The sequence below is a fragment of the Takifugu rubripes genome, chromosome 12, assembly GCF_901000725.2.
Source record: "Takifugu rubripes chromosome 12, fTakRub1.2, whole genome shotgun sequence".
Classification (NCBI taxonomy): Eukaryota; Metazoa; Chordata; class Actinopteri; order Tetraodontiformes; family Tetraodontidae; genus Takifugu; species Takifugu rubripes.
The window spans coordinates 7,894,730-7,908,118 of record NC_042296.1 but is presented as its reverse complement, the minus strand read 5'-3'; the positions used below and the strand labels follow the sequence as shown (position 1 = coordinate 7,908,118).

The 13,389-nt window shown below is 43.6% G+C and overlaps 1 protein-coding gene across 7 annotated transcripts in view; it reads left to right on the top strand.

Moving 5' to 3' along the window:
* The first annotated feature begins 8,636 nt into the window (after positions 1 to 8,636).
* The window catches only part of col11a2 (collagen, type XI, alpha 2), a 32,902-nt gene continuing 28,149 nt past the window's right edge, over positions 8,637 to 13,389 (top strand). For all 7 annotated transcript variants that reach the window (XM_029844529.1, XM_011617371.2, XM_011617370.2 and 4 more), the window contains exon 1: positions 8,637 to 9,161. In XM_029844529.1, coding sequence (XP_029700389.1) covers positions 9,044 to 9,161 — 118 coding nt within the window. In that variant the 5' untranslated portion in view covers positions 8,637 to 9,043. The remainder of the gene's footprint in view (positions 9,162 to 13,389) is intronic.

The window sequence follows — 13,389 nt, the reverse complement described above, 5'->3', positions numbered from 1 at the left end:
AGGGTTTAGGTGGATCCTGCATGGTGGAAATGCCTCACACATCGCATCGTGTCCTCTTACACCTGAGAAAGAGGGTTTTATTGAAATATCAGGACACATGTCAGGTGTGTTTGCTCCTCAGTCTAATGTGATTTTCAGGCCTTTTACAAAATACAAAAATATTGTCCTAAACTTCTTAACATTGGCTCAGTTTACAGACTATAATGGATGCAATTTTAATAGATTTATCAGGCTTGAATGTAAGTTTTTAGCATCTTCTGTGAACATTGTCTGTAAACTTTTTCTGTCTGTCTTTATTGGATCTGAGTGAGGAAACAAATAATTCAATTTATTCTTTTCAAAAAAAGATTTCTTCTTCATCTTTAGATTTCTTCCTCTTCCTGTTAGTTCTTCACTCCTTTGCTGCAGCCATGGGGTGCGTTACTGTGTCCTCCACAGGCCTACAGTGAATGCATTCAGTCATTTAAGTCAGAAACAAAACTGTCTGAGTGTCAGTAACAAAAAAATGACTGACTTGGTTGTCACGTCAACCTGCTTGTGCACAGCTTAGATATTTACTGATAAATCTACTGTCATGATTGTTTGGGGAGACACAAAGCCTGCACAGAAGCCCTCCTGCCTCTTTAATTGAGATCTAAAAACATGAGCTACAAACAGATTCTACATTGTGAAACAATTAAATGAGCAATAAAAAGAAATAAAAAGTGGTGACTCATTCCTCTGTTGATCAGTCCAAATTAAAAGCAGTTCATTTATCCTCATTTATATGAATCCATGTTGAAGTTCAGCTGGGTTTTCCTGTGAAACGTGATTAAGCACCTTAAGATTCATCATTTTATGCTGCACGCTGGCTGTCTGCATTATACAGCCCGTTGCTTCTGAGACATTGGAATGAGAAGAAACTTTGAGAAAGATTGGTGACAAGCTTTTGCAATCCAAATTACTGGTAAGCCGCGGTCCCTGTCTTCTTTTAGCTGTAATGACATGCTGGGTTTGGGTACACACAGACCATATCTGAGCCAGGATACTCTGAAATGACTGAGCGCTCCTCCTGCGCACAGCTAAATCTGGGTAACATTAAGAATGGCGGCCACATAAAATACATAATTCTATGTTTGAGGGCAGTTTGGCTTGTTTGGGAACATGTCAGATAAAAAAGAGTAAGAGATGTTTTGAAAGAAATGTTTCATAAAGGCCATCTCACAGCAGGGGGGGATTTAGGAATGTGATCGCAGACTTTTAAAAGATGCAAGATTCTACCTGCATTTTGTGGTGACCTCTGCATTTCTAAGATATCCACAATGTCTGGTGTTGAAAAATGAATCCAGCCTCAAGTTCCAAATTGGGGGGGACACACTGTAAAATCAGCCTGCAGACTTGAGCTCAAACTACTGTATCTTTGCCCCTTTGGCCAGTCAAACAGTTTTTCACAAAAGATGCCAGTCAGAGAACGTGCTGACAGCGAGCCCTGCCAGTCAGGGACCACGCTGGAAATAATGGTCATGTAATCCCCCCAGGAGCCCCCACCCACTGTGATTCTGTTTTTGTCCCCTGATAGCCATATCAGCTGTGTTGTGGGATCCTGTAATGCTCATCAGCAAATCAGGAATGAGCGACAACCTCCAGGGGCGAGTCCCAGTGGGCCCCCATAACCCAGACCTGGAAATAGCTAATAATGATCAAATTAAGCACATTTCTGAGCTGTGGGACCCAAATCAATGACTCGAGTTAAGATTGTCATATCTTCACAGTTGAAGCAGGATGTGTGTGTGTGTGTGTGTGTGTGTGTGTGTGTGTGTGTGTGTGTGTTTTCTAACTGAGGAGGAAGAGAGGAGCAGAAGACAGAAAAGGAAGAGGGAGGGTCTTATTTTCATTCTGCTACATCACACGTAGCCATGTTATGTTTTGTCACAGTAATTTGTCCGGATGGGAGATGAAAAGTTCTTTGATGGCTTCTCAGGAGACGTACAGATGGAAACCAGCTCATGGACATTGTTTTTCTTGCTGGTTGTCCCTGCCCTCATTAACCAGCTGCTGTTTTGTGTTTGGCCCCTTGTTTTTCTAAATCAATCAGATGCTCTTTTTCTTTTAATCTGTGGTGTTTTCTTTTGGGGCCTTTTGGACCTCAGAGCAACACAGAAGATTCTCTTGTCCCCGCGATCACATCTGCTTTATCCTCCTCAGCGCGAACTCCTTTCAGGCCTTTTCTTCTACCTTCCTTTAGTCTGTGGATGATATGTACTCACAGTTGAACCCAACCCTTGTCCAGTTGCTTCAGATCAGAGACTTTTTCCAGCAGTAGCTGCTGGGTCAGCACTTTCTCCATCAGATTGTGAGGAACTATTGCTGGACTGTCCTGTTGCTAGTAGACAACAATCTGACTATGGGTTTGCTTTTTAACGCACAAACTAATACCTCCTAAAACTTACTCTAAGGGAGAGGGAAAGTTACATCATGGATGGAGAAAAGAAGTAGCCTGTTAACTTCTGGAATGTGGTTTTAACCTTTCACTTTTCACTCTGCGTGTATCCTCCATCTTTGCCTCTTCCTCTTGTCTGAATTCTTTATTCAATCACTTCTGTCTACTCTATATGTGTACCCAGAGAGAGGGTCTTGGTCTCAGCAGCTTCCTGTCTCACAAAAGACCCCTCTGTTCCCCCCCTGTGTTTCCTCTGCTGCCACCCTCCCCCTCCTCAACACCCCTGTGGTACATTCCCTCCCTCTCCTGTGATGCATTCCTCAGTGACCTCGGCAGGCTGAGGACTCCTACTGTCAGACTCACCTGAGCGGCCGAAGCCCTTCGAGTGCAGCAGGACAACCGATGATACAGGTAATTTCAGATGTGAAATTCCCCTGAGTCTGACATCATTCGCGATTCCTTTGCAAATAGAACTTTCATAAAGTTATAAAGGTTTGAATCCCGTCGGTTTCCTGCTGCTTTTGAAGACAGACACTCAGAACGGACCCACGTTACATAACCAGATCTTCACGATCAGTTTCTCGAGTCAGCTCTGCCCAGGAGAGCCGAGTTGGGCAGTCGGTGTGAAAAAGGCCAGTTCTCAGCTCCTCCATAGTTCTTTGTAGGAGTCTGCTCGGCCCAGGTACAGTCAGGTGTCACTCAAGCGACAAAATGACCCACCTGACCTCCTTTCACCTCGACATCAGGGTCCCCAGCTGACCAGGCTGGGTTACAGACCGCTTTTCCTGCCCTTTGTCCCTTCACCATTCAACCAGCTGAATATTTCTGATGCTTCACATACTTGGTCCTTCTCCTCTTTCATCCCTTACATGACAGAACACTCACAGAGTCCTCACGGTCTCTAAAGAGGGTGTTACGAACCAATAAAAAATATTCTTTGCTACACAGCCACAGGTCTGATTACTAGATGGGAATCTCAGGCTCATTCTATACTCACATCAACACGTCTCATCAGTCTTCTTTGGAGAAATGATTTGTAAAGTTGCAGATTTTTGACCGACTTACTCAAACCATGTTGCTGTTTGTTTTTAATACGGAAAGGAAACGCACAAAATTCCACCTCAGTTGGAGTTTGAAGTCAGGAGAGGAGACTGAGGGGAACTTCCATGTCACCTCTGAGGTCACCTTCGCACAGACACTGGAAGGGAAAGGAAACTTCACTGTGGTCCACAGTGTCCTGGGGTGTGTAGGTGACTACATTTAAGGAAAAAGCTGCTACATTGACAGACACGTTGCTGTGTCAGCAACACCACAGTCCCACCCTGCCTTTAGTCAGTGGGTCACTTAGCGGCACGCCTGCCCCCTCCGTCCATCCACCTTTCCCCCCCACACCTCGGCCTCTCGCTGGAATCTCCATGCGTAAATAACGTTTGATCCCACCTCCCCACGGCTCTTTCTCTCACATTTCTCCCTCTGCTCACCTCCATCCTCTCTCTCCTCCTTCATCAATGGCCCTCATTCATTGCCTCTCTCCCTCTTCATGCCTATCGCCCCCCCTTCCACCTCTACCTCCACTCTGCTCCTGCACTCAATTCATTCCTGTGATTTTTTCCCCCTGTCTGTACCTTTCCACTGGCCCGGTGTCCCCTCCCTCCCAGGCCACACTTCTTTCAAACTTGCACTCAGGTTTTATCTCTTTCCTCCATCTTTGAGTGTGTCATTTTCTAGATTTTGGTATTTAGTCGATTCAGATCTGCTCTGTAGTTATTTCAGAGTCCTGTAATGTTAATCTCGATTTGCCCATAATTGTAGGTATTTACATTACAATTTTGGTATTTTAATGCCACTTAGATATAGATCTTTGCTCTTTTCTTAGGATAATATCTGAACTAAAGCTTTTTGGTCCACAGCCTTGAGTCCAGTTCATATTTATATACTGTATATGATGAAATCATTTACTTCATGTAGATCTCAGCAGGTCAAATTTCTTTCTTTGTTATTCTACCACCGTTCCTTGTAATTACCTTCTATTTGTGCAGCTATTATAGGCCATCTTGGTAAATTACCCTCAGTGAGTAGCTGTGCTAAATTGAGCGACAGTTGAATTTGCTTCATTTCTATATTTAACATCGGATTTTACAGCATCTTCCTGCAAACTCGTTAAACAGACAGAGCTGAGAATTACTTCATTTGGATCAGTTTTGTGAAATATCCTGTCAAAATTATACTACACTCTTGTTTAGAAGCTCCCACAGCCACACAGGAGTACCCTCGCAGTGCCTCCAGCTCCACTCACTCTTCACCTTCATCACCCCCCCCCTCTACTGACTATTTTGAGGTACGTGGTTAGTTGGGTGTGTTCACTGGCCAGGTTCGAAATCACTGACCCATTCTTTCGGACTGTTTTTTTTTACACACCTTCCAGCAGCTTCTCTTCACCAGATTGACTGAAGCGAGTATGTGGCCCGGTAAAGTGAAGGTCCCCTGCGGCCCCCTCCAACACACACACGCGCATGAGTCGCTGCATCCACTCCCATTCTCCGTTTGCTCCTAGCTGTGCCCCTGCTCAGATCTATTTTGGTTTCTTGTGGCCAGCAGGGTGTGTGTATGCATTTGCAGCCCAGCCCTGTAAAATACAGACTTTTCAAGGAAGTCAGCAATATAATATGGCCGCTTTATTGTAATTACAAGCTTCTCATTTTGGAAGTGGCGCAGAGAAAGAGCTGCCCACAGGCACTCGCTGAGTCGGTGTCCCCGAGCTAATGCCATATCTCGCTGCAGACGCCCTCGCCTGTGTCTCACCCAGGCTTCTTTCTCTGACCCAGATGCAGCTGTATCAGCTGGATAATAGTCCATGTTGTATTTGCTGCTGAGCAGAATCCAGCCCTTTCTGACAGCATGCAGAGTCAGTGATCATTGGGCGGCCATGCCTGGTGGATGCTCCCTTTAGAGGAAACTCCTCTTGTTACCCTTAAATTACTACCTAGAAAATTAATTCCAACATGGCTGCCATCGGAGTTTAATTCCATAAGTAGTGGGTTCAGGTTGACTCATCATAGATTGTGTGGTAGACCAAAGGAGTGCAACACCTGTTGTAATGCACTGGCAGGAGTCACTGCGCGGTGTTTCTGGCTGGTGAGGTCGTGCTGGGAGTGTGTGGTCATTCAGTAATGTCAGCAGTGTTTGGGGATGATCCTGCAGGTGGAGGATAATTGTTTCAACTGTAAAAGCAAAAAGATGATACATCCAGCAGCACATAGTGTAGGTTTGTCACTGTGGCTGAGCATAAATCATAGTTCATCAATGTTGTACATGCACGTATGCAGAATTTAGCACAGACACATTCCACACGTCTCCTTCGGTGTCTCTCTTAACCACTTGTGGCCTCTACTTTCAGAACGGGAGCAAGCCAGAACCACCAGAACTGTTTCCAACGCGCTAAAACAAAACCTATAACTGCAGCTGAGCTTTTCCTGATTGTGTATGAGGATTCTTGCTATGAAAATAAGGTTTTTGTGCCACTGGGGTTGCTTAAAGAGATCCAAACTGTGGATTATTGCAATCAACATTCATCCTCTTCTGTTATATTGCAATATTTTATTGCCGTTCTCTGAAATGGATTTGTCCTTGTGTTTTCTGCTCAGGACCTATTTCTGTCCACATTTGCTGAGCATTCCTGATGGGTAATTATTGGATGCAGCGGTCTAGTTGATGATCACAGGACGGCTGCTCCTTCTCATGCTGCAAACATCAAAGTTCACCCCTGATGTTCAGCTACAGAAGACAGTATAATTAAACCTGAATGTAAAGCCAGAGGCATTACACTAAAGCTGAAATCAAGTTAAAACATGACTCTAATCCAAGCATGTCCCGCTCCTATTTTTCAGTTTCTTAGCATCGAGAGGTGATGCATTTTGGGAAAGAAACTAAATTTTATAGACAGTGTGGGGTCTATTTATAATTAAAACCACTGAATTATTACAACTGAACCAATAACCTTAATAAAATAAGAGCATAATTTAGATAATTTATTGCTGGACTAATGAAAAACACATTTAAAGCAAATAAAAAGTAAAGACAAAAGCAGTTTGTTTTTTTTACCAACATGACAACTTGCTGAAAATCACTTTCTCTCTTTCTGATTAGAAAAGTGCTGAGACTGAGTTGGACAGCAGCTCTAAATGCATCCAGCTCTTCACGGCACAACTGCTATTTTAAACCTTAATGTGACAAGTTTTAGACACTCTAAACATTCACTTATTTATGTTCTGGTGCTCCTCTGTGCTCATTTGGTCTTTAAAGAACATCAGACTTGGAATTGTTGCTCGGAGGCAGCCACACCAGTATCCTGCTGAGCTCTGACTGTGATGCTCCTTCTGTCCTAATAATCTTTTACAATCCCGTCCAGCACCGCTGCTTCAGTGTCCTGCAACAGCATCTCTTTGACATTGTGCTTTGGTGACACAGTGATCAGCCCAGTTCATGATACCAGCAGATCACAAAAGGACAGAAAAATCCATCTAAAGTATGAAGGAGCGTCAGGGTTGAAGAGGGCCAGATGTTTGTGCGCCTACTCAAGGAGTACCAAGGTTCTCGTCTGTAATTTAGAAATGGAGTAAATGTGGTGTGGTTGGAGGAACATCTGAGCCTCCTGCAGAGGTGAGTAGAACTGTTCCTTTCAGGTTATTAAAATAAGACCAGAAAATTACAGCACGGGTGGGGTCACAACGTCCTGAAGTGTCTTGGAAATTATCGCCAGTCTGCACATTTGCTTTTGTGGCATAAAAGACCCATTAAGTTGGGCTTTGTTGCTCTTTTTTCAGGGTTTCAGGTTTTTCAGTGCAGACAGAGCGATAGTAAAGAGAGTTATGATGGAAATACCACACAATGCAACAGCACGTCTCCTTTTATGCCCCCAGAGAATCAGACAAGACTTGTGGGGGTGTGAAGGAGGGTAGTGAGAGTGTGAGTATGTGGCATCAGGCCATAATTAAAGTTAATTACTGCTCTGTGGATGTGGAGACTACACTCAAAGAAAGTGACTAACTATGGCTGCAGAAACATCTCCAAGGCAGACATTTGAAAATTCTTTCAGTTTTATGGCAGGCAGAGATCTGAGACTATTCTGTAGGGTGCCTTATTCTGGAGTCAAGAGAGGCGATCCTATAAAGTGATTGTTGATACTTCATTAACCTTTGTGGATCCGGTGAATAAGCAACCAGCAGTTTCCTCAGTTATTAAATGACATCAGGTTCTGTTAGAAATCTTGTTGACACGGATTGAATACAACATTCAGAGTTATTTTAAGATTTGCACAACCTGAAATAAGGTATCTGATTTTTTTTTAACTATTGCACTTTAAACTAATAATCTGTTCATTAATTGAAAGCGGGGTTTTGCTCAGATGTACATGCCAGTTACTTTCTTTTCTATTTGCTTCCTGATCCAAGGAGACCAACTCCTTCAACATGATCTCCAATGACAAAATAGCTTGACATCAATTCAGAAAAGTATTCCCCTTAAAGTTATCAGCCAAACTTTCCAACTTTCCAAACTTTCTGGTTGGTGTTTGATGTCCTCATAGGGATAAATAGACTCAGATTACCACATATTAGTACACAGAAAGAGAGAAGTATGTCAAATGTCCTGGTCTTGAAGGTGGACGTTGACTTTCATTGCAGACTTTTTCTTCTCTGGCATCACTTTTCTTCCTGACTTCACACTGACAGCCTAAATGCACCTGACGGTGCTTGCACTGGTGAGCCAATCAGAGCGAGAAGAGCCCCCTGTCTGCGCTGGTAGGGGCCTGTTCTAAAGCGCGGACAAGAATCTGATTGGTTGGTTGGACGCTCACTCTTCTCGGCGCGTCCTCACCGTCTTAACGCGTCCACCGACTCCTCTCACCCGATGGGCATTTTAACGCATGTAAAGCCTAAAATTTCACAGCTCGGAAACGAATATAAAAGAGTGGATGTAGAAAATGTAAACATGGATGCAGTGTTATAGAAAAACACAGACAAAAAGCTGATTTTACTCACCAGCAACACAATAATTCTCCGTCACAAAAGAGTCATTTATTATTCGGTGGTGAAATATTGGCAAAACGCTGTTGTTAAATATACGCTTAATTCTTTGTGCGCAATTACGCACGCCCTCTCTGTCCCCCTCCGCCATTCACTCCCTCTCTTTTCTCGCTCTCTCACTTAACACGCTCACACGCACACCACACACGCTCTCACTCTTCGTGGGGGTAAGTGTGCAAGTAAAGAAGGGGAGAGGGAACGGGAGAGAGCGCTGAGTCCAGGTCTCTCTCTGCTGATCCCCCCACTTTGGGTTCTCGGTCTGACCCAATGGGGCTTTAATGCTGAGGGGTTAAACGTTAAAATCTAAAGCATTTCTTCAACCCTGACCTTCTTTACTGTGTCGGCTCTGTGCATTAACGCAGGCGGACATAGGGAAGCAATAAGAGAGCCGCAGAGACGTCTCCAGAGGCGTGCCTATTTGCCTGTTGCCTCACAGACCGTCCAGTCGGGTCCCTGTCGTCGACTGGCTTTCTGTGAGAGGATAACTTCCCACACATCCTGCGCATCCAGCTCGGGCAGGCCGACTAGCTACTGCAACACAATGGATACTGGAGACTGTCCCTGTCGGAAGAAGCGGAGACCATGGCGCATGGACTTCTCCTCCTTCGCTTTGGTAACCGTGATGCTCATCGTGTGCCAAACAGCCTTGGTTCGGGCAGGTAAGGAACTTTATCTTGCCCGTAGTTACAAATATTTGCTTCCTAGTTTAGTCTAGTTTTTTAGATTTAAACGTTTATACTTTCGCTGTCCAGCGTGCGCAATATTTACGCACCTGATGTCTCGCTTTTATCAGACACAAATACGTCACGTTTTCAAATGCGTGTCAACAATTAGGAATCCTATTTGTGTGTTATTTATTTTCCATTCTCCGTTTTTAAAAAGCGTTTAAAGTGACAGGCCAGACACGAGGGACATCAGAGGTATAAACCAATAAAACCTTTTAAGGTGTCATCGCTCCAAAAGAGCCCAACCAATTCAAGAAGATTCCAGCAATTCCATGACTTTCTTCACTATTCTCATGTGAACGTGTCATCAATTCAGTCTTCACACATGATCAAAATACTTGTGAAGGACTGAGCAGAGGCTGTGTGCGCGCGCGTGTGTATTCACCAGGTCAGCCTGTGCACCAGCGCAACTGTCAGTGGGTCAGGATGCCCTGGGATCAGAGAGTCCAACTTTAAATCCCGACTCAGCTTTGAAAATGCCCTTTATATTCTTTAAACTGTTTTAAGATATTTTCTGGGTTTTTTACGACCTTTCCTTCCACTCCCATTCGCCCTTAATGGTCCCTTGGTCGTTTTTATTCATCTTTGAACAGTAAAATACCAGCGAACCTTTAATAATCACAGAAACGCGATTCGAATGCAGCATTTCTTAGATGGTTTTACTAGTTGGTAAAACTGGGGCTTCAGTTGGCGGTTTGTGTCACTTTTTTGCGCAGCAGGTTTGTGGACGCAATTTTGTAGCAATTCTGCTCAACTTGAACACTTATTGGCAGGTGGATCAATGGCTCTTTAGTTCTCCCATGGGGAACAGCCCCCGGACCAAGGGGGCTTTAGAACATTGCATGCCCTTCTCTAATGTATTCTTTGGCCCCGTTTCCACTTTCAGATGGCGAATAAGCCGATTGCAGCTTCGCGTCGGCTCCCTTGTGTATTTTGGAGGTGAAAGGCTGAAACTTTCTGCTTTTTATGAATAGGTTATTATGCGGCGGAGCAGCTCGGTGTCAGAGGTTTGGGAGTGAAAGCGTCTAGTGTGTCCGTGTCTATGTGCGCTTTGTACACTTGTGTTTGTCCATATGCGTCTGTAAGCTATGAATGTTTTCTCCAGGTCCATGCGCGGAAACGTGTGCGATCTGCGTGAATGTGCCACTATGTGCAACACCATTCCTAATCTCCAAGGCTGCGTAAAAGCGCGCCGGGTGTTTGCGTGCCTTTTCCCCTTTGGGGTCTGACAGACACAGAATAAACATCTCCATTAACCTGATATTCGTGCGTGTGCATATTTCAGTGCGTGCGTGTGCGGTGGGTCGTATGCGTGTCTTCTATGTGACGCGGCAACAGATGTAAAAGCCTCAAAAGGTCCCGCCCACATATGCAACCCCTGAAAAAGAGAATTCTCTTTTTTCTTTCGGAGAGGAGGACAGAAAACAGGAGGATCAGGTACAGGCATCACCCCGAAAGAAGCGGGGTGAAGGGCATGAAAGCCGGGTTTTGTTCAATAAAGGTAAAAATCAGAGGGTAATATTTTCTTGACTGTGATGTTCCTCAAAACAGAGCCCTGCTGAAATTCCAGTCCCAGTCTCTCTCTCTCTCTCTCTCTCTCTGTCTCTCTCTCCTCCCTCCTCCTCCTCACCTCTTCCCCTCTCTCTGGTGGTGAATGGGGCTCTGTATGTTGTGGCGGTGCAGGGTTTGACAGTTTATTCCTCTGACTCTATGGAATTGTGCGATATTTCAATCCTCTGCGGGACACACGTGACTCGGGTCCACATCTGACTTTGTCCTTTGATTTTCTTTCTGCTTTGTCATCATTTTTACACAATATGGGATGATCCACATCTCTTCCCCCCTGCCAGGGTAATCTGCTCCATTGATTAGTTTATATTATTGATAAGGATAAGACTCGTGTTTGATTGAACCACAGGTACACACAGACCAAATAACACATGCAGTTTTTACAGTCTGCATTCTTTATGTGAAAAGGCTAAGAAGCATTATGTTAAAATATGGTAAAATACCCCAAAACATATAAAAGTACTGGGCACAAGTACTTAATCACTAGTGACCATTTCTCCATCACCACACCTGAGAGCAACTGGGTGGGACCTGTGTGTGTGTGTGTGTGTGTGTGTGTGTGTGTGTGTGTGTGTGTGTGTGTGTGTGTGTGTGTGTGTGTGTGTGTGTGTGTGTGTGTGTGTGTGTGTGTGTGCTGTTAGGCATCCTTCCTCTGTGTTTCAGTATAGGATGAACATGAGGGCAGGAGAGGGTTCCAGCTTTAATGACAGACCATCTGTATAGGGTCCTATTCCTGGTGGTGTTATTTTCCTGAGCAGGAAGCGAGTGAAACAGGGTGTGGAGGGCAGCTGTGTGTTTGTACATTTTAATGTATATCTTACTTTCCAGGCATTATTGCTGTCTTTCCGTTTTAAAAAGAACTTAAATGCTGGTAGGGGATGAACAATACTGAAAATGCACAAAACTGTTAATCACACACAGCACTCATGCACCTATTTAGGGTCACAGACTTGAATGTATCAGAGAATAAGATGTAGCTAATCATAGCAGGAAAAGGAAATATTTAGTTGTTGATCTGAGCTTTTATGTTCAGGTTTTCTAGGTTTTATCTAGGTTTTATCTTTCTTCTTTATTTGCAGGCTTCAGTGGCTACATCAAAAGCATCAACATTTACACTCCCTTACTTGTACAAAGAAAGTAATTTAAATTAAAGATGTGTACTGTTTATCCAGCTAAGGGGTTATTATTAAGGCCTTTGATCAAATATGGAGAATTCTTTGCTGTTAAATGCAAAAAATTTGAATTAATAATAATATAGGAAACGATCTTGACATGCACTTACAAACAAAAGTCTCATCTTCTCCAGCTAAACTGCAGCTATAAGGACAAAGATGTGGGGAATTCCACTCTGAAACCACATCTATAATGATGATGATTATGATGTGATGCACTGCTGTTATATACTTCTGATTTTAGGTCGGACTTGTTTCTGCTGGCCTGAGTTGGTAGAATGTTCCTACGGTGCACCACTGTGAATGTGTTTAAAGCTTAGATGTGCTCAAAATGATCATTTTCTGAGCATCTTTAGATTAATTAAAACTAAATTCTTAAATAATCTTTATCAGACCTTTTAGAGATTAAACAATTTGACTGTAAAATCTACAGTATAACCTGTGAAAATGTTTTTATCAGGAGTAGAGGGAAAGAGGGCTGTAAAGTCCAGAGACGGTGTTTTTGTCCGTTTCCATGGTGACCCATGGAACCAGCAGTGAGTACCTCCTGACCCTGTGGTCCTGAGTAAGTCTGGTGGTGGTGGTGGTGTCCACACTTGGATCCAAACTGAGACTGAGAAACCACACAAGGACCCAACCCGACACACTGGCAGAGTGCACAGGACCGTGGGGAGAATAACTGGCTCTGTCCTGCCATGTACAGTATATCAGGTTCTAGAGGTCATAAATTGAAAAAACTTTTCCTTCTTGAATTTTGCGTACCAAGAAGTAGAGTCATGTGGCAAATTCTTTCTGTTTTCTAGTCTAAAGTCCAGGGATCCAAATCAATCTATTTATGTTGTTCTGGTTGGTCACAGTGGTTTTTAAAGTTCCTAAAGTTGTTGTATTGATGTAGTTTACATTTGGACAAGATCTGCTCCTCCTTGGTGGCCTCATTAGCAAAGGAATAGAAATCAAATAAGAAGGCATATCTAGAATGTAAAGTCTAATAAACCCACATCTTGACAGGCAAAGCACTCATGATGGATTTTCTGTCTGTATACACAAGACATTATAAATAAATCTTAACTATAGTCCACTATGTTGAAAATTATACCCTTCAGCAGCTTATATGCCTGTTCGTGGTCAGTTGGGTGGACAGATGTACAGCTGTGAAACTAGAGTTTCATTTTTCAAAGAAATTTATATTTATCTTCCTGTGATTTGCTTCTCATCTCAGGCTCCAAATCCAACTCATCTAATCTACTACAACTATATCACAACCAATATGCTCTGACAATGCATCCGCTGTGCAAAGGTGAGAGGTGAGGGGTCATTGTGTCAGCTGGAGTGTGTGTCTGGTATTTAGCATAGCTGTATCAAAGAGGAATGAGCACCCATGCACAGCTGCCCCAAAAATGCAACCCTGTGCGTTTGAGGCA